The sequence below is a fragment of the Pleuronectes platessa genome, chromosome 11, assembly GCF_947347685.1.
Source record: "Pleuronectes platessa chromosome 11, fPlePla1.1, whole genome shotgun sequence".
Classification (NCBI taxonomy): domain Eukaryota; kingdom Metazoa; phylum Chordata; class Actinopteri; order Pleuronectiformes; family Pleuronectidae; genus Pleuronectes; species Pleuronectes platessa.
In genome coordinates this window covers 4,298,893-4,319,330 of record NC_070636.1, presented here as the reverse complement: position 1 = coordinate 4,319,330, position 20,438 = coordinate 4,298,893, and the positions used below count along the sequence as shown (strand labels likewise).

Below are 20,438 nucleotides of genomic sequence, written 5' to 3'. Positions count from 1 at the left end.
AGTCACTTGGAGGTGGACTGATTATGGCTGTTGATGATGTTCTAAGAGTTCTTTGATCCAGGAAATGATTCAAAATGCCATCATCATTTCTCCAGAAGAGATATTCAGAGACTTTCAACTGCCCCATCTGCAAATCAGTCATCATCGCACTTCAGTTTAATATGACAAGAAGAATATTTAATTTTGAATCGGGAGCTGGGACCAGAGATCCTGAAAAATCGACGTTTCATAATCGATTAATCTGCTCATCATATCACCATGTAAACTGCTTTATCTCTAAAAGACTGTAAAGTTTGCAGTATATATTTGTTAGCGTCTTTTTAATTTGGCTAAATTCTTTATGTTGCTGAAGTTTATATTCACTAGAAATCCAATCTCCCAGGATAAAACTTGTAAGAAGGACTGAATTTACCTAACTTGACTTAAATTGAGCGAATAAATATCCTCTGATCGGCATCCTCATGCTTTTCCCCCTTGACAGGAATATAATTTTTGAGAAACACGGAATTTATATATTTTAAAGTTAAAATCTTCAACACAATACTTGTAGGTTCAGTACAAAATGTCTTTAAAGCCCCTTGTTCATGATTTTAATTTGGAAAATGTGATGACCTGGGAGATTCAGTATATTAATTATTAGCAGCATCAATATCATGATATAATACTACATCCCCTCATCATAACGATTTCTTATAGCGACCATTTCCTTCCCCCATATTTCCCAAAAATACTGTGGCATCCTCAGCCGTCATCTAATGTTATCCAGTAAGAATATTGAGGTTGGTCCATTAAATCAAATATTCAGGATATTCTGTATTGGTGAATATCAGCTCTTCGTCCTTTGCAAAAGAAGAAAAAGTGTTTAAAAGTTGAGTAAATTGAGTTTAAATGAGTTCACCCTGTGCTGTTGTTGGTTGAAGAGGTCAGTGACGGATTTGATTATATTACGTTGAAGCTCAACCCTCATTTACATAAGTCAGTTGGAATATGGCTCCTGAGTTCCTGAGCAGTTTTTGCAAACTTTTAAGTCTTTACAGTTGATTTAAAAACTTTTTGGAAGCTTCATCTGAACAGTTTAAATCCCAGTGTGGGTCCATTCTATCTCCTCGTGTAGAGGGTTCATGGTTCTAATGGTGAAACACGTGGAGAAATCAGACTTTCACCCTCCACCACCAAACAGCTCCTAGTGCAATTTATGCTGAGATAGAAAATTAATGCTAATTGTTTTTTCTGTCAATCAATGAATAAATCAATCATTCACTCTCTATATAAATAACCAGGATTTATATAATATTCCAGTTTTCTTTACTCGGTTTTACTTTGAAATTGTTTGTATAGTGTGTGATAGAGTGATTGTGCTGTGAATTGTGGGTGTGGATTTTTTTAAGACGCAGGCTTTTCCCAGTCCAGTGAAGGACTCTATGTAATTGCATTATACAAATTGAGGGCGTAGCATTTTGGAGGCTTCACTAAAGCTGGATTTATTCTGTGTTTCTCCTGCGGGGGGGCCCTGTGTGGAGGCTGTAGATGACATGCGTCCCTTCAAATACACGTGGGAACTATGGGGTCGATTAAGACACCGGGTGGGAACTGGGTTAGTCGTGTTGTCCCCGATATGTTTCTTAGGGTGGCACAGTTTGTTCAGTTCCTTTTCATCTCGAGGACAAATAGTCCTAAATGTCAGGTTTATTGCATCAAGTTCCGCAAACGTTTTTCCTGGGACACTGAGAAAAATTGTAAAAAAAAATGCCCTTATTCACAATGGCAGTAAAAGAAATGATAACATTCTATCGGTTATTCCCTGGGCCCATTATCTTCAACCTAGTGGTACCAGTTGGCTCAGTGCTTTTTACGTAAACCTGGTGAAAAAATGAGCAAACAAACCAACAGACGGTTAAGACAACATCCTTTGAGGAGGTAATGAAAGAATGTAAACACGGTACCTGTTAACCCCTCGTGTGGAGGACTGATCCACTCAGACCTGGTTTACACGTGTAAATAACCTGTGAACTGGATCTGGATTAACCAGGTGAGGAAGGAAAATGCAATTTTGAAAGGTGTGGATCACAGCATCACAGCACCTCCTCACTTCAAAACATGCAGAGCTACAGCCATTATGTTGAAGTTGTTTATTTTCCTTGGTTATACGCGCTGCAGATTTATTTTGAGTATTGACCTTTCGTGCCATCATGATGAAGCACACACACGTTAACCTGATGCGACAGTGTCCAGTGAAAAATCTGCTTTATTATCTTCCCAAAATGTTTAGCTGTGTGTGCTGCGTGGAGCAAAGAAAAGATGAAATCAAAGTGTTTTTTTACTCATCAGGGACCAGGAGTCATATTTACAGGCCAACTGGGTCCAAGTGGGACTCTGGCACTTGACTGAATCTGGCGACTGTCTTTGGCTTCTTTGTCTGTACACGAGCTGGTGTCAGCATCAGAGGAGCCGAGCACATGGTCCTGTACGGGTCCGTGGAGCCGGTTGGCATCAGCAGCCTCCGCATATGGTTCAGCCCCCGAGATGAAAACATGTCCAATCAGTAACAGGCTAAGCTGCTTAGATTATACCTTAGGAACAAAATACATTATCTGGGACTTGTTATGCTTTCTTGGAAATTTACGATTGCATATTAGTAGTATATAAACATAATTTCAACTAGGTCATGGAAGATATTATTGAGGTACTGTGAAATGATGGATTGGTTCACTGAAATAAGACGAAAGTTTGATGAACTTAAAAAAAATAACTTTCATAGGTAACACACAAATTAACTGAGTTTAATCAACTTAAATTCAATAAGGTATATTCACACATAACTTTAATTTGAAACAACAATTGAAGTAAAGGTAGAGTGGTAGGTAATAGTAGTAGTATCAGTAGTTTTTGTGAGGCAGTATGTTGCAGAATGATTTCGGTAATGACATTAATAACAGTAAAAGTTTGTACACATCACATATCTTTCAGATCATTCAAACTGCTACTCAGGATAGTTCAATATATGTTTTTTTTTTTTTTGAACTTAAGTTTTTATTGAACTTTTTTCAGGCATGGTACATGACAAATTAAACATCTTATCAAATTAAACATCATTCTTTATACAGGAAAAACACAGCAAAAAAAAAAAAAAAAAAAAAAAAAAAAAAAAAAAAAAAAACAATAAAACAATAAAACCAGGGTCCTAGTGGGGATCATTATTTACCTTTATGTAATTCCAAAACCTGTCCCAAGGAGTCACCCCCTCCTCCCTGTCATCACTCAATCTACTAAGCATACATTCATAGGATGCAGTTTCAGTCATTGCACATACCCATTCTTTCACATGTGGAATTTCTGGCGCCTTCCAATGTCTTAAAATAACTCGGCAGGCTGTTGTTGTACCCACCGAAATTACAGAAAAATTACATTTGGTTATGTTGGGTAATTGAGACTTGTCCCCCAGTAAACAGAGCTCTGGACTTAGGGGAATTTCTGTTCCAAGCCAGTTACTTAAAATATTTAGAATCTGAGTCCAGAAAGGTCTAATCAAGACGCATTCCCACATACAGTGAAGGAAAGTACCAGTTTCCTCCTTGCATTTCCAGCACAGATCATCACCCAATAGTTTCATCCTATACAGTCTGGATGGTGTGAAATAGAATTTATGTAATACCTTATATTGTGTAAGTTTTCCCCTTGCCTCTCTCACATATTTACCACAATCAGCCACAATTACTGCCCATCTATCACTATTAATCTCTCCACCAAGGTCCCTCTGCCAAATCATCTTTAACTGGTTAGAGTCATTGCCGAGGGAAGAATTAGCAATTTTATAAAATTGTGAGGCTTTTCGTTTTCTGAGTGGAAGTTTCATATAATCGCTCATCATATTATCGGTAATATTGTATGGCTTTGAGGTAATGCAACTCCTCATTTGCAAAAATTTCCAAAAATGATCCTTTCCCACCAAATCAAATTTCTGCAACAGCTTATCATATGACAAAAACACTCCATCTTCAAATAGATCATTAATGGTGTTTAAGCCTCTAGCGTGCCACTGTTTCCAATACACGGGTTTCTTCCCAATGCAGACATCGGGATTATCCCACAATGATGAATATCTTTGTAGAGTATGTGTAAGTTTAAACATTTTATGTACTTTACCCCAAACCTCCCTTGAATGTAAAAGTATTGGATTTGTAATGTTGGACCTTCTTTGTGACAATGCTTCTATAGGTTGGAAAGGCGAGCATATCTCCTTTTCTACCTTCATCCAAGCTGTCTCACCCTCTGCAGCCTGCCAGTACCTTGCTATTTTAGCCATCTCAAAAGCTAAATAATACAATCTAAGATCTGGCAGGCCAAGCCCTCCCTTCTCTCTATGTGCACACAACTTTCTCAATTTAATTCGTGGTCTTTTTCCAACCCATAAAAAATGTTTTATTATATCATCCAATTGTCTAAAGATGGTGGATGGTATATTGATCGGTAGCATCATTGCCACATAACTGAATTGCGGGGCAATTATCATTTTTATAACATTAATTTTTCCCCACAATGTCAGTTTTAGTTTTCCCCACTTATCAAGGTTTGTTTTCATCTTTTGAAGTAAAGGGTTAAAGTTAAGTGCCACTATTTCGTCTATATTCTCATGAAGTTTGATGCCAAGATACTTCATTCCCTGTCGTACCCATCTAAAATTAAACTTCTCCACCATAGATGAGATACATGACTTGGAGAGAGGCATTGCCTCGGATTTGCTCCAGTTGATGGAGTAGCCTGAAAATTTTGAAAAAGATTGGATGGTGTCCATCAGATGAGGCAGCGAAGTCAGAGGTTCGGATACTACTGCTAAAATGTCATCAGCATATACTAATAATTTATGTTCATTGTCTCCTCCCCTTACACCTCTTATTCCAGGGTGTGCTCTAACAGACACTGCTAAAATCTCTAAAAAGATGATAAACAGTAATGGGCTCAATGAACATCCCTGTCTAGTTCCCCGGGTCAGATTAAAGAAGGGAGAGATTATTCCATTTGTCATCACTGCCGCCTTGGGTTCTTTATACAGCATCTTTATCCATTTAATGAAGTTGGGGTTGAAACCAAAATGAGATAGGGTGGAGAACAGAAATTGCCACTCCACCCTATCAAAGGCTTTTTCTGCGTCTAGGGAGATAGCAGCTATAGGAGTATTTTGGGATTTACTCAGCCACATTAGGTGTAGCAAGAGTCTAACATTATCAGTTGAAGTTCTATTTTTCATAAAACCAACCTGACTGGAATGAATGATGCTCGGTAAAACCAATTGTAAACGTGTCGCTAAGATTTTTGTGAGAATCTTACAATCAAGATTGAGCAGACTGATAGGTCTGAAATTGGAGGGATCTGCTGCATCTTTACCTGTTTTGGGAATTAGTGAGATTACCGCTTCATTAAAAGTTGGAGCTACACGACCCTTATCAAATATCTCTTGATACACCCTCTGTAAAACCGGTATAACATTATCTGCAAATGTTTTATAATATTCTACTGGGAGCCCGTCATAACCCGGTGACTTCCCATTTTTCATTGAAAAAATTGCCTTCCTTATTTCATCCTCGGTTATAGGTGTTTCCAAACCATCTGCCTCCTGAGGTTGGAGCCTGGGTACGTCTATATTAAGGAGAAACTGTTCCATATCTTCCTGTGGGGCACTAGGAGACATGGAGGATGTATACAACTTCTCATAATATTGTTGAAATATTTTATTTATATCTTTAGCATCAAAAAATTGTGCACCCCCCTGTTTTATAACTGGTATGGTATTAGCAAAGATTTTTTCCTTCAACTGTCTGGCTAATAATTTCCCCATTTTTTCCCCTCCTTCATAAAAGTTTGTTTTCAGTCTATAAAGAGCATATTCTGCTTTTTTATTATAAATATCATGTAGAGAGTATTTAAGCTTACAGAGTTCTTGAAACTTCTCATTAGAAAAGTGTTTCGACAGGTCTAATTCCTTCTCTTTTATCTCCTTCTCCAAATCCTTAATCCTAGTAACATTCTCTCTTTTCTTTTTAGCGGCTTGTGCTATAAATTTTCCTCTCATATATGCCTTTGAGGCTTCCCACACAGTAGTTATATCTTCAGTGCTACCAATATTGATTTCAAAAAAGCTTTTCAAATCTTCCCCTATTGTCCTTTTAAAAGTTGAGTCCGACATTAAGCCAATGTTTAGTCTCCATCTACCTCTCCTTTCAGTTTTTAGATTGGCCTTAATAAACAACTCGACCGGTGCATGATCTGTAAGGGAGATTGCTTTTATGTCACAGTTAGCCACGTTATCTGCCAGGGAAGTACTTATCAGAAAAAAATCAATTCTAGAATAAGTTTTGTGGCAGTGGGAGAAGAAAGTAAAATCCTTCACATTTGGGTTTATCAGCCTCCATATATCCATTAGTCCAACATCTCTACTCAACATGTGTAAAGCTTCTCTCTCCTTGGTCATGAGAGGAGGTCTGAATGAGCTCTTATCCAGTACTGGATCCATAACTTCGTTGAAATCCCCAGCTAGGACAATTTCACCCTCAGTATCTCCCAGTATTTTATTTACCTCGTGGAAAAAGTTAGGATCTCCCCTGTTAGGTGCATATATGTTGCATAATACAAGAGGCACCCCCTCAACCACTGCTTCCACACAGATAATCCTTCCCTCTGCATCTTTAGTTTGTTTTAACAAAATGAAACTTACATTCTTGTGAACCAAAATCAAAACACCATTACGTTTACTCGAAAATGAGCTATGGAATATATGTCCTACCCATCCCACTTTAAATTTCTCCGCCTCCAGACCCTGCATGTGGGTCTCCTGTATCAGCACAATGTCTGCCTGATTATTTTTCAAAAATGATAATATCTTCCTCCTTTTAATAGGGCTGCTACATCCATTTATATTCCAAGAAATAAACTTAACTGGTCTACTAGTCATGTTTTTTCTATTCTAAAATAAAATAAAATAATAATATAATAATAAAATCAATAGGAAACAAAAAGAGAAAGGAGGAAGATGAGATAAGTACTCTGTGCTTTAAATGTATGTCTGCAACCATTCGTAATAGAAAATGTAACCATTTTTGGCTCCTTATAATAACCACTCATTAACCTGTACCTGCCTGTTTTTGAACACATATAACCAAACCACAGTATAAAAATACAAACTGGGCTTGTACAAAAAGTTGAAACAAAAGGCGTCCGGCTGCTACAACTCAGCCGGAGTCCGAGTGCTGAACGCTCCTCGCTGCTGAAAAAGGAACAAAGAAAAGAAAAGGAAAAAGAAAAGGATAACACGCTTAAGGTCCGTGGGGTTAACGCCGCTCCCATGCAGACCGATCCGTGTCAGGAGAAGCCTCTCGTTGGCCCGCACAGGGGTCGATTCAGTTCAGTACAAAACGCATAGTCTCACATCGGCTACAAACAGCAACTCACCCCTCTCCATTCATCTCAGTCCATAGCTCCTCCCGGTCCTCGCTCATTCATGACTTTCTCCGCGGCTTCGACATTGTTGCAGCTCACGTTTTTTCCTCTCCATTTAAAGTGCAGCGTTGCGGGGAAAGCCAGTGTGTATCTAATGTCGAGCTCGTGTAATTTGCGCTTCACCGGTGTGAACGCTCTCCTCTTCTGCGCCAGCTCTCTAGACATGTCCGGGAACATAGATAGGCGACATTTTTCCCAGACGAATCCTCGCTTTACCTTGGCTGCGTTGATCACGGCATCCCTCGCGGATTGCCTCAAGAAGCGGATCAGCACCGGCCTTGGAGGCTGATCTGCACTCGGCATCGGTGCCAGTTGCCTGTGCACCCTCTCTATCTCCATCTCCCCGTCAGTTTCAACACCGAGTCCCTCCGTCAGAATCTTTCGAACACAATCAAGCAGCGTCCCATTAGTACCGAGGGTCTCCTTCAGTCCCACCAACCTCACATTATTTCGTCTGCTGTGGTTTTCAAGGGCTTGTACTCGGTTCCATAGTTGTTCCGTCTGTTTATCCTTGCTCCCCTTGTCCTTCAGCAGCTGCTCCGACGTCTCCTCCAGGTGTGCGATACGCACCTCGGCCTCGCCCAGCCTCTCCTGCATGGCCGTCACCGTGTTATTCAGCTCCGCCGTTGTTTGTTTAATAGCGGAAACGTCGGTTGCAACGTTTTGCAGTGTGTCGTTCATCTTCGAAATTTCTGCAATTAGCGTTTCCAACTTATCTGATGTGTTCATGGTTGTAAGGGGAGCGTCAGCGTCCTCTAGGTCGACTTCATGCGCCGGGCTTTTCCGGGTAGACGAGCGCGGAGGGTTTCTGAAATATTTCGATGTCGCCATGTCTTCTTATCCTTCCCTGACCGAGAGTATTCTATCTGAGCAATTAAAGTTCTCAGGGTGAGCGTTAGATTACTTAAATATATGCGTTTTACATTAATAACTCAAAAAATAGCATGTGCAGGACAAGAGCCACCCTAACACGCGGCCATCTCGGATGCTGCACCCACGTGACTCCTCGTTCAATATATGTTTATTATCTGGAACGTATTTTCAGACACGTGGAAATGAACAACGAGCACATTAATTTGAAGTATGAGTTCTTTCAGTTTGTGAGATGTGTGAATCTACCAGGAACCAGCAGGAGGAACTCTCCCCGTCCAGTTACTGTTTGACCTCCTAAGTTCTCCGTGTCACTCCTTTAGTTTGCTCTGGGATTCGTGGGTATTTGGATTGTTTGCCATTTTGTTGTACCTCTGTTTCTCCAGAGCAGGTTGACGGAGAACATTTGGCTCTTTTTCATCACCTTCCATCCTCAGATAAAACAAATTCTACTAAAAAGGTGCAGCAGGTCATTAAGTTCCGACCCTGTCGCTCAGTTATCTTATGCCTGTGGTTTCTGTTTGTGCTCGGCTCTGGTGGTTCTCACAGGGCTCACGTAGCTGGCCCCTGTCCATTTTAATGCCTCTGCTGACTCAGTTAAATTTAAGCGTCTTGTCTCTGCCTCTGCTGCCACTTGTAGTCGTCCCCGTCTCCATCTCCCAGATCAGCGTGATGCTCTGAAATCATCTTTTTAACATGTGAGGAATTTAATTTCACGCTGAGGGCATCCTATCCTCCATTTATATGTAAACTGTTTTGATCATTGCATTATAATATATAAAGCCTGGGACGTTGATGGAAACCTTTTGGACGTCGGTGTGTGTTGACACTGCTGAGGCTCCAGAGACAATATTTAAATAGGTGTTAGTTCTTCAAGCAGCTCTTGTTTGACTATTCACACCTCAACTGAAAACACTGTCAGCTTTTCAAATTGGCCACTGGTCCGTCTGGATGTGAGATATAATTTCCATAATTGTTATTTTAGGTCTTAAGAATACCAAAAAAAACTGCTTCACACAGAATTTAAGGGATGCTTTTATCCGAGGGGCCATGTGTGTGTATACTGGATGGTAATCAACCTGTTAACCAGGAATCAGAACACAATAAGCCACTTTTGGGGCCAAAATGTAAGAACAATACACATTCTTCCTCTCAACAAAAGTAAAAGGAAACAAAGTGTGAGGGTAATAAAAGAAACGTCACCCTCCAGTGAATTCAGGACAGAGTGATTAACTCACACTGTCTGAAGAGATAATTTGAATTCAGACTTAACTGCGTGTGTGCCTCACGGGCCCCAAGGTGTGGTGGAGGCTGCAGAGTGGCCCGGCCCAATGTCATGAGCCACTAAATAGTCAGACACCATTTTAAAAAAAAAAGGAGCCTCAACAGTAAAACCCCTGAGTTACTCCGTCTAACTCTGGGCTGGTCTGAGTGTTTGTCATGCTCCTGCTGCCTTCGGCCCCGGCTGTTAACATCAAAAGAGTTCTGAAGTCAAATCACATGAGATAAGTCGTGAGATGCTCGGCCGGAGCTTTTATGAATTTGGAAAACGTCTGCATTGATGTTGTAACGCTGCTCTCTCTTGCAGAAGTGGTTAAGTGTGCATTTAGGGCTCAGGATGAGACGAGTGTGGACGGGGCGTCTGTCCCCTTTGTTTCAGTTTGGCCTCTTGACGGTCTCCTGCCTCTCCTCGGCTCATTTTTTTCTGCCAATGCGACATTTTGGACAGTGCTTAGTCTGGCAACATCACAGGCCTGCTGAGCGAGCTGTTTGGTTCCGAGCGGTGTGTTACCCCTGAGATTTAAGACAATCACGCACATATCCACATCTTAAGTGAAAATAAACCTCTTGATTGCAAATGAGCCCGCAGGCTACGATTTTATTTAACTAAAGTTATCTGCTTTGTGATATACAGACCTGAAAAGTGTCGGAGCAGGTGGCCGGTTTGTATTCGATAACACAAAAGCTCTCATGACTCTGCTGTTTCTAAAGTAACAGACAGGAACTGAAGGATGAGAGGGATCATTTCATTCTGTGCACTTATAGAAAACGGAGACATTTTTTTTTGCTTCTGACACATTGTGTTTTTCCTGGGAAATTTAAACACAGTCTTACACACCTGAAATTTGGGATTAAAACAATGTGATAATACCCTAAGGTTGGGTAACAATTCCATTATGTGATTGCGTTCATTAATGACTTATTATGTGACTAAATCAATGCCTTGTACTCTGTGTTAATGAATAATGTATTAAGTCATATTTAACAAGCAATATATGCATTAATTGGGCCTATAAGAAAACATGGTACTGTTGTTTTATCACTGTTTTCCCCATCGGGCTGTTTTATAGTAAAGATGAAATATAACATTCACATCCTCTCTGTTGCTTCTGTCTGTTGTTTCAGGTGGTGGCTGGAGAAGAACACAGCCCAGTGCTGGATCCCAGGGGGACTGTCAGTGTTGTAAGGACCCTTGAGACGTAGGAGGGTGCATGGAGGGTTCAAGGCCCGTGAAGCCAGGGTCCTCGGCCTGCCTATGGCTGGGGCTGGTCTCGGTGGCTGTCGCCTTCCTTTGTGCGGAGGCAGAGACGACTCCCAGTCCTCCGATCAGCCCCAGCAATAGAACCTGCGGGGGGAACTCCAAGTGCCACGAGGGGATCATCCTGCCCATATGGCATCCAGAGGATCCCTCCATGGGGGACAAGATCGCACGGGTCATTGTGTATTTTGTGGCCATGATCTACATGTTTCTTGGAGTGTCAATCATCGCCGACCGCTTCATGGCAGCCATTGAGGTCATCACGTCCCAGGAGAGGGAGGTTGTCATCAAACGGGCGAACGGTGAGACGACCACCACTACAATCCGGGTGTGGAATGAAACGGTCTCCAACCTCACCCTCATGGCCTTAGGATCGTCCGCCCCTGAGATTATGCTCTCTGTCATTGAGGTGTGTGGACATGATTTCCAATCTGGCGAGCTCGGGCCTGCCACCATTGTTGGCAGCGCAGCGTTCAACATGTTTGTCATCATTGGCCTCTGTGTTTCCGTCATTCCCCAAGGAGAGGTACGCAAGGTCAAACACCTCCGGGTTTTCTTTGTCACTGCAGGCTGGAGTATCTTCGCTTACATCTGGCTCTACATGATACTGGCTGTGTTTTCTCCCAATGTAGTCCAGGTCTGGGAGGGTCTACTCACACTGGCTTTCTTCCCCATATGTGTACTCCTCGCCTGGGTGGCGGACAGACGACTGCTGTTCTTTAGGTTCATGCACAAGAAGTATCGCACTGACAAACACAGGGCGGTCATCATCGAGACGGAGGCTGAGCGCTCCAAGGGGATCGAGATGGACGGCAAGCTGGTCAACTCTCACTACATGGACGGGGGTGCGGTGAGCAATATGATCGGTTTGATTGAGGGTAAAGAGGTGGACGACTCCCGGCGAGACATGATCCGCATCCTGAAAGATCTGAAGCAGAAGCACCCAGAGAAAGAGATGGATCAGCTGGTTGAGATGGCCAACTACTACGCTCTGTCGCACCAGCAAAAGAGCCGCGCCTTCTACCGCATCCAGGCCACACGTATGATGACGGGCGCCGGAAACATCCTGAAGAAACACGTCGCGGAACAGGCGAAGAAGTGCACGAGTGTGCAGGAGGTGCACGTGGAGGAGCCAGACGAGTATGTGTCCCGGATCGCTTTCGACCCTGCCGTCTACCAGTGCCTGGAGAACTGTGGCGCCGCCATTCTGACCATCACCAGAAAGGGTGGCGACATCAACAAGACGATCTACGTGGATTACAAGACCGAGGACGGGTCAGCTAACGCTGGGGCCGACTACGAGTTCACAGAGGGAACAATGGTATTCAAACCAGGGGAGATGTTCAAGGAAATAAGCGTTGGCATCATAGACGACGACATCTTTGAAGAGGACGAGCACTTTTTTGTGCGCCTCGGTAATCTGCGTGTCCTGGAGACCGAGGACGAGCTGCTGTCCCCCAACAGTCTCCCCTACCCGAAGGCCATGCTGGGCTTCCCCACCGTGGCCACTGTGACCATCCTGGATGACGACCATTCGGGCATCTTCACCTTTGAGAGCAGCTCGGTGCACATCAGTGAAAGCGTCGGCATTATGGAACTGAAGGTGCTGAGGACCTCTGGAGCGAGGGGGACGATCATTGTGCCTTATCGCACCTTGGAGGGACTTGCCAAAGGAGGCGGCGAGGACTTCGAAGACACGTACGGGGAGCTGGAGTTCAAAAACGACGAGACGTGGTAAGACAGCATCTCTGTTTCTCTCATGGTTGTGGCTTTTCATCAAGGTGTTATTGTGGATTTATTGTGATGTTTTGTAATCACCCAAGGGTTATTGAAATGAGTCATAGATAAGCTACTTTCTTTGCATTCCTGTTTACAATCCCATTGATATGTGTGTTTTGATTTGGCATCACAGTTTGATGATGTAACCTCGTCGAGAAACAGCAGCTTCGGTGCAAATGATACCATCGTGAACTTCAAAGTGGTTCAGCTGAAACAAACATGTTGTCGTCTTTGCTTCTTGACATTTAATTCATAACATAGTTTGGTAACCTGTTCGTGGGCTGTCAGCTTTTATCGCTCTTTGAATTTGAAATGCTCTCTCTCTCTCTCGCGCTCTCTCTCTCTCTCTCTCTTTACACAGTCAGACAGTATATCTGAGCATGCCACTCTCTATCCCCTTGTTTTCCTGTCAAGAGATTCTGCATCAGAGTGCTTTGGTCGCATGTAACAGGGATTCCACTTTTGGGATTCGTCACACAAGCGTGGAGACAGGAAGTCCTCAACTAACCCTCTCCTACAATCCCTGCTGCTTTCGTGTCATTCTTTATTGCCGGCGTCTCATGTCTCCTTCCACTGAAATAAAGCTGAAGGGAAGAAACCGATATGCACAATATGAAAAAGGAGGGGGGATTACAACAGGCTCAGGTTTGTGCAATGGCCGTCTTTTACGTTAGTGGGTAGACTGGGTCAAAATGAGTTACGTGACTGGAGCTTTGACGCCTTTTGGGTGCAGCCGTGATTCCAAAGCTTGAGTAGTGGTGACGTTCTATAAAAATATGTGTATCAGCCTCGTCAGCTGTACTATCTGTGAATGATACTACACCACAATAACAGCGGTCACAACTGAGTGGGCATGTTTTGTCAGTGTTGCCATGATAGCAACCTTCTTACTGGTGTACCAGTAGCATGGAGGTCATGTATTGTACGATGCCACAGCCCACAGTCCCCTGAGTGTCAGCCGTGGCTCCAGGAGACCGGCATGTGCACGTAACTGCTCCTCTTGAGAAATATTGATTTGTTTATTTCACAGCTTGCATCCGCTTGCATCTCAGACGTCGGCCCCGCAGACGCTAAATCAAAGTGTCATGCGTCCGTGACGTCCCCTTCCCCCACAGATCAGAGCCCCTCTCAGCTGGCAGGGTCTGTGCTGCAGGGTCTGTGCTGCAGGGTCTGTGCTGCAGGGTCTGTGCTGCAGGGTGAGTATTCCTGAGGGCGAGTGCAGCCCAGGAGACTGGCAGCGGGGTAAAGAGTGTCTGGGTGATCAGCATGCTCTCGGGGTCCCGGCTGAGCTCTCAGGGTTTTGTTTGATTTATATTTTGGGCCTGGCCTGAAGGCTGCCAGGGGAGTGGGGGGGGAGGGGGGGGGGGGGAGGGGGGGAATCGCTGTGATGCTGTTGGCATTGTGAGGGAATTCTGGTCTATCGATCCGTCCATTGTGTGACACACGGTGCTGCGAGTTAGATGCTCTTACATTCCGGCGTCGCTCCGTGAGAGTGTGAGACTCCTCGCTCTGTGAATTGATAAAGTTGTGTAGATAGGTATTCATCTGAATGACTGTACGGTCGAAGAATTATATCTGCAGATACATTTATGAGAAATAATGATGGATAATGATCATAGCTTCGCCAAGGAGGTTATAATTCAACCACTCTCCGTTTGTTTATTTAGAAGGATTATGCAAATACCACTGAACAGATTTCAATGAAACCTAGAGGGGGGGGTAGGACATGAGCCAACACAGAACCTGTATGGATTTGGTTGATTCAAAATAATTATTACTTTTTATGGAACAGTGTGGATTCCGTCACGATCCATTTCAGAGAAGTGACATAGTCTTCTCCCCAGGTAGCATAACGCCATCTCAGAAAACCCTCTATTATCTCAGTTGCTTAATTTATACAAAAATATTGCTATTTCTTGCCAGGTAACCAGAGCAGACTGGGAAAGTAACTGGTACTGGACCAAGAAATGGTCCAGCACATCACCTGCAAAATGTTGAATGGGAGATAATGTGTTTTAATTAGTATCTGGTAGTCTGGTATACTTGAAGATTGGAGTGGGCCAGGTTGGATTTTTCCCCCTGTTCCCAGTCTTAATGTTAAACTAACCATCTCCTGGCTGTGGCCTCATATCTAACAAACATCTTCTCATCCACTGGAAGTCGATTTCTTCAAATCATTCGATGTGAGGCCGACTTCTATTTGAGAGACAAACCTTTATTTTCATCTGGGGCTGGGGAGATTTATGATTTAATCAAACTGATCTGGATTAATTGTTAGGTTGAGTCAAAGGTCGTAATGTCCGCCCTTTAATCCTTTTACCATCAACCACCATATTGTTGCTTTAAATAAGTTGTAAATGCAAGGTTTGACATTTTCCTTGACATTGAGGAGAGGCCTTGTGCATACAAAGATATAATGATATGATTATGAAAGCACAGGGGCCGTCAGTGGAGTGCAAACCTCAGCCAAGGGCCAACAGTACCCTTGTGGAGCTACATCTGAATTCACTGCATTTCTATTTTGATCTGCACCAAATTGCACAAACTCATAGATATCAGTCGCCTAAATATGCCGGATTTTTTCAGATTGATTAAATCAAATTCTATGAGTTATTCCCTTCGAAAAAACGCCCCACCCCTTCACAAGAATTTATGGAAATCGAGTGCTACTTGGCAGAAGTTAAATAAAAAGAATAAAATTCACCATCTGAACTAATGTTGAATAAATAGTCCTAAAGTTCCTAATGTACAGTTTTATTGTCCACATTGACAGACGGGGTTTAAAATAAACAAGATGGCATTTTTACTGCCAAAAGAGACGGCACAAGAAGATATGATATATTATTATTATTGTAAATATTAAACTAACATTACGCAGTCAGTGGGGATTAATCTCTCGCTATGGAGTAATGATAACTGTTCTATTATTACTCAGAACACACAGGACATTATTCAGTTAACAATGCCAAATGTTCGTATGCATGAACACGCTCTCATATAATTATGAAAATCTTTCCTTCAACCTTCAGAGGCTTCTGGATCTTTTGCAGAAACGGCCGACTGCTGCTACAGAAGTCCCAACAAATCTCCAGAAATTTCCATAATTACACTCAGATAGTGATGAATTAGAATCTGTGTGCATCCATAAGGAAGACAAAGAGGAGCAGTGGAAGTGACAGCTTCATCCAGACGCATGCAGGAAGATTCATGAGAGCATTTCCATACACAAAGCAAAGGGGGTGAATGTGTGGAATATTCACTAAAGGCATAATTACAATGATGTTTCTTCCACTGCCTTGAAAGCTCTCCTCAGGTCGTTTATTGCACTCATGACATGAAATATAGAGATTCCCTTTGCCTCCATTGCCTTTCACTTTCATATTCAACCAATAGCGTGCATAGAAATCGAAAATGAAAATGTTTGTTTCCATTTTGCACAGAAATTTGCAGGATTTCCTTCTTGGCACGTGGATAAATCTGCTTTGCTGCTTATTCAACTGTGACAATGGAAATGAATCCCTGTCTAAAGGGCAAGGGATCTTTATTTTATTCATATTTCATTCAATGTACTTTGGGACAATTAGTCCACGAGACGCTTGGGCTCTCATGCGCTTCCTTTCTTTCTGCCCGTGTTCTACGAGGCATTGACTCTCAATCTCCTTTGACACACTTTGGGCCCATTGTTTTCAACCAGAGTGGAAATTTATTACACTCCTAATCTGGAGCTCTGGAACACATCCCTCCAATTCTTATCCAGACAATAGTTCTCAGCACGGAGGATGGAGTTTAATAGTTTTCTGCTCCGAGCCGACAGATATGAACCTCGTCCACAAGCTTCTTAAATGTATGTTCACTACGGCAGGAAACTTAGAAAATGATTCCTAAGGGGTTACATCTTGAGGTGGTTTGTGACACTTAAAATGAGCTGATGTGTATTTTACATTTGAATTTATTCATTTAGCAGATGCTTCTGTCCAAACATTGTGAAAACCAAGTCAGAGTTGTTGGTCTCAGTGTGGACATGAGAGCAGGGCTGTGAGATAAGTTGCATTTAGTGTGTTTATTGTTTTTTAATTAATCAATTTATGATTTTTAATACAACATGGAAACAAGGTCACATCTTCAGATGGCTTGTTTCATTCAATCAGTCCAGAAACCCCAAATTTTCTATTTTAATAAAAAAGACAGAGCAGTCATAGTCATGTTGTTTGAGCTGAAATATCAAAATGAATCGCCGGAAATGGCTGTTTAATTTTTCCTTTTGATCAACTGATAACAATTGTTTCAGCACATAACAAAAATGTTTCCCTCTCGTATTATTTGAAAGATTTTGTAAGATAGAATTACTAGAGAAGTCTGAGGAAAAAGCTACTTTGACCAACAGTACTAGTGCTGGAAGTATTAATTGACCGGTTTACCATTTGACCAACTTAAATTGATTGTTTTGAGGCATTTTTAAAGAAACAAATATGACATTAATGTCTTGTTTCAACTTCTCCAATGTGACTAATTGGTTTAGTGGTTTCCTTGTACAAATATATGTAAATATAATGGTCAGGAACCAGTGGTATATGCTCACTTTGCTGCTGAGCATATTAAACAGATAGAGGTGTCGGCCTTCTGCTTCCTTTGACCCAGTGAAGGTTCCACAGCTGTGAGGTGCAGAAGCTCGGTCCCCGGAGAGCTGCATGTTTAACTAGGCACTGATGGATTCATAAACAAATGGATGGTGTTCAGCGGACGGACCAGAATCAGCCAAAGTAATTGCCACTGTGGTCACGCTGTATGAGCACGACTCTCCCGCTTGTAAACCCGCCTCGTATTTTCATATAAATAACATCGTGCACGGGGGGATGCTCATAAGATGCCCCGTTCCCTCCCCCCGTGATCTGCCCCACCTCCTCCAGTACGTGCACCCACCTCCTCCAGTATGTGCACGCACCTCCTCCAACCCCCTTTGCTTAATATCTCAGGAACGGGTAGCTGTCATGACTGACAGAACACATGTCCTCGCTGATCCTCGTCCTGCTGACTGCTCAGCTTTCCCCCCCTGCCAGCACTTTCTCAGGCATCCTGGAATAGACCCAGTAGGTTAACCTTACCAGTCCCCCCACCCCCCCCACCCCAACCCCCCATCACACCACCAGGATCATCTCCAGCGTCAGCTAATCATATTCATGTACTTTTGTTGTGTTTTATTCATGCTAGCCCCATAATTTCTGTTCTGGCAATAAGTGGAATGTGTCTTTGTATGCTCACCGTGCCGCAAGGTGCAGTAACACTTTCTATTCTCTGGTGAGGTAGTGTAGTTGGTAGTATTTGTTGTGTTTGTGCTTTATTACGGCTTGTGTCCACTTAGAGGTGAACCTGTGCTTGTAAACAAAAAAATTGCACCGACTCGCTTGTGGGAGATTTTCTGGTCGGTTCTGGTTTTAGAGTTCAGGAGATGAAGGCTCAGGAAAAAAATTGAATTCCAATAGCTGTAACCAAAGCAAAGCACGAGGGACTTGTTCCAGAAAGCAGGAGCAAGATATTATTATTCTGGAGGTGTAGCAGGTGGGATAATGGAATGTTATGGTGAAGCAGCTTCTAACCAAAGCTTTTTAAATGCTACCAAAACAGCTTAAGGCTTAAAGTTCTGCTGCCTTTACATATGAAAATAGCTACGTAACCGTCACTGACCACATACTTGGATCCGTCCTTTACGTTGACATGGTTGTTAAGCAGTACATCCACTAGAGGGCAGCACAAAGAATTGGACAAATCAGACCTGGGACCTCATACTAGCTTCAAAAGATTTCCAATAGTTCTTCAATTCGTATCTTGGGGACCATGAAATCTGCACAAACCTTGTGTTAGCAGAGGATCTCACTCCAGGGCAACACAAAGTTCGTCACACAAACGACAATCGCACACTGTAGGAAATATCTGGTGTTTCCATCCGTATGAAGCCAGAAACGCACAAATCCTCTGTTTTGGAGTGAACACATTCCTTTAGGAGCACCAGGGATAAAACAGCCTGGAATTATTCAGTGTACCACTTCGGCCCCCCCGCTGTCCTCAGATCCGTGTCTCATGCAAAACGCTAACACACCTTCACACGTTCAGGTGGAAGATTCATGGGAACATTTATCTTTTCAAACTTATTGTCGCTTTTGCACTTTTGCTGCTGCTCACACACACACACACACACACACACACACACACACTCACACACACAAACACACACTCACACACACACAAACACACACTCACAGAAGCACTAACTCACACACAGGTTGAGTGGCAATAAATATGCCGGCCCGGAGTTTGTTCCTCCCAGTTGGGGAATGCAATTAAGTTAAAGCTTATTTATAACACAATTCAGTGTGGGGCGTGTCCCCGGCTCCGAGCCCCCCCCCCCCCCCCCCCCCCCGCCCTCCCCCCTCGAGTGTTTGTGTGTAAATCTGACGGAGGATCATATATTCAGGTTCCCCAAACTTCTGACAGTCTCTCAGGCTTAATAGAGTTAGGATGGAGGTAAGTGCATCAGTTTTACCCAGTTGAGTGTCAAAGTGTTTTCAGCTACAATCTTTTAGCAAATAAACAACGGGGCAAACTTTAAATATTCTCAGTGCTTGGAAGGAGATGTTATATACACAAATACTAAATATAAGCATTTAAAGTATTTATCTTTAATTATAATTAGGCAATTCAACTATTTATACGGTGTTCCTTTTAAAGTTAGCCATATTCTTTGAGGATTGTGAAGCTGAATATGAATGAATGTGTAATAAAAGCATTCGTGTGAGATTGTTTTAAAGTTAAAGTAACAAAACAAATATTTCAATCACTTCCCTCTAATAGTATCTGGCCAAATACTTTCCATAGCATATTACTAGCCCAAGTCACAAGGACAAGAGATGTTGTCATTGGTCGGGAGTTCTGTTCATGGTCCCCAGAGGACGAGCTGTGATTCTGACTGAGGTGACGACCTCTCGTCTTCTCCTCTCGTGACCCCACCAGGTCGATATATGTGGATTTGACTGGATTGCCAATGAAAGTGGGTTTCACGTTCTGAAACCTGACTGTGCTGTGGTGTCGGATGTGCGTCTTTAATTAGTTTGTGAGTCGACGGCTCGTGTCCTCTTATCGCTGCCTTCAGTCACATCTGACGTGCTGCAAATAGGAGCTGCCTGCCGGGAGACACCCTTCATGTCGGCCTCCTAGAGGTGACAAGTGGGACATGGGAACTTTTTTATTGGCTGTGATATCAAGAGCTTGACATCGTGGAATGTGGAATGTGTGTCTAGAGAAATAGTGAAGCATGGAAAAGAAATCATCAAATTAAATAAAAAACATGAAAAGTTTTTATTCTACGAGGCCTTCTGCTGATTTTACTCATGTCGCAGCTTTTAAAAGACAGATGTTGCCGTGTGTCTTCTGGGTTTGTCTCATTTAGCTGTAAATATTTAACAGTGTGCTTCCATTTCCCAGCTCGACCTACTGGGGCTAACAAAGTGTGCTTTTCAGTTGCATCATGGGAAATGTCGGATCCAGCGTTATGCTACTTTTGATTTTGGCCTTCTTTTAAAGTCCCAAACTTCACTCCAATACCATTTTTCCAAAACTAAGGCACAAGGAAACAAAGATGAAACCAAAATGCCCCTCCCCCCCGCCCCTGCTTCCATATCCAGCATCTGCATACTTTGATAAAGGTCAGAGTGGCTCCACATGCAGCAGCTTCCTCTTTGCACAGCGCAGCAGCTCTAGGACCAGT

General features: G+C 42.8%; 1 protein-coding gene across 1 annotated transcript; it reads left to right on the top strand.

Moving 5' to 3' along the window:
• The first annotated feature begins 11,141 nt into the window (after nucleotides 1–11,141).
• Nucleotides 11,142–13,889, top strand: slc8a3 (solute carrier family 8 member 3). The gene is given in 2 exon segments (XM_053434787.1): nucleotides 11,142–12,681; nucleotides 13,795–13,889. Coding segments are annotated over 2 exon segments (1,635 nt in total).
• Nucleotides 13,890–20,438: the final 6,549 nt, after the last annotated feature.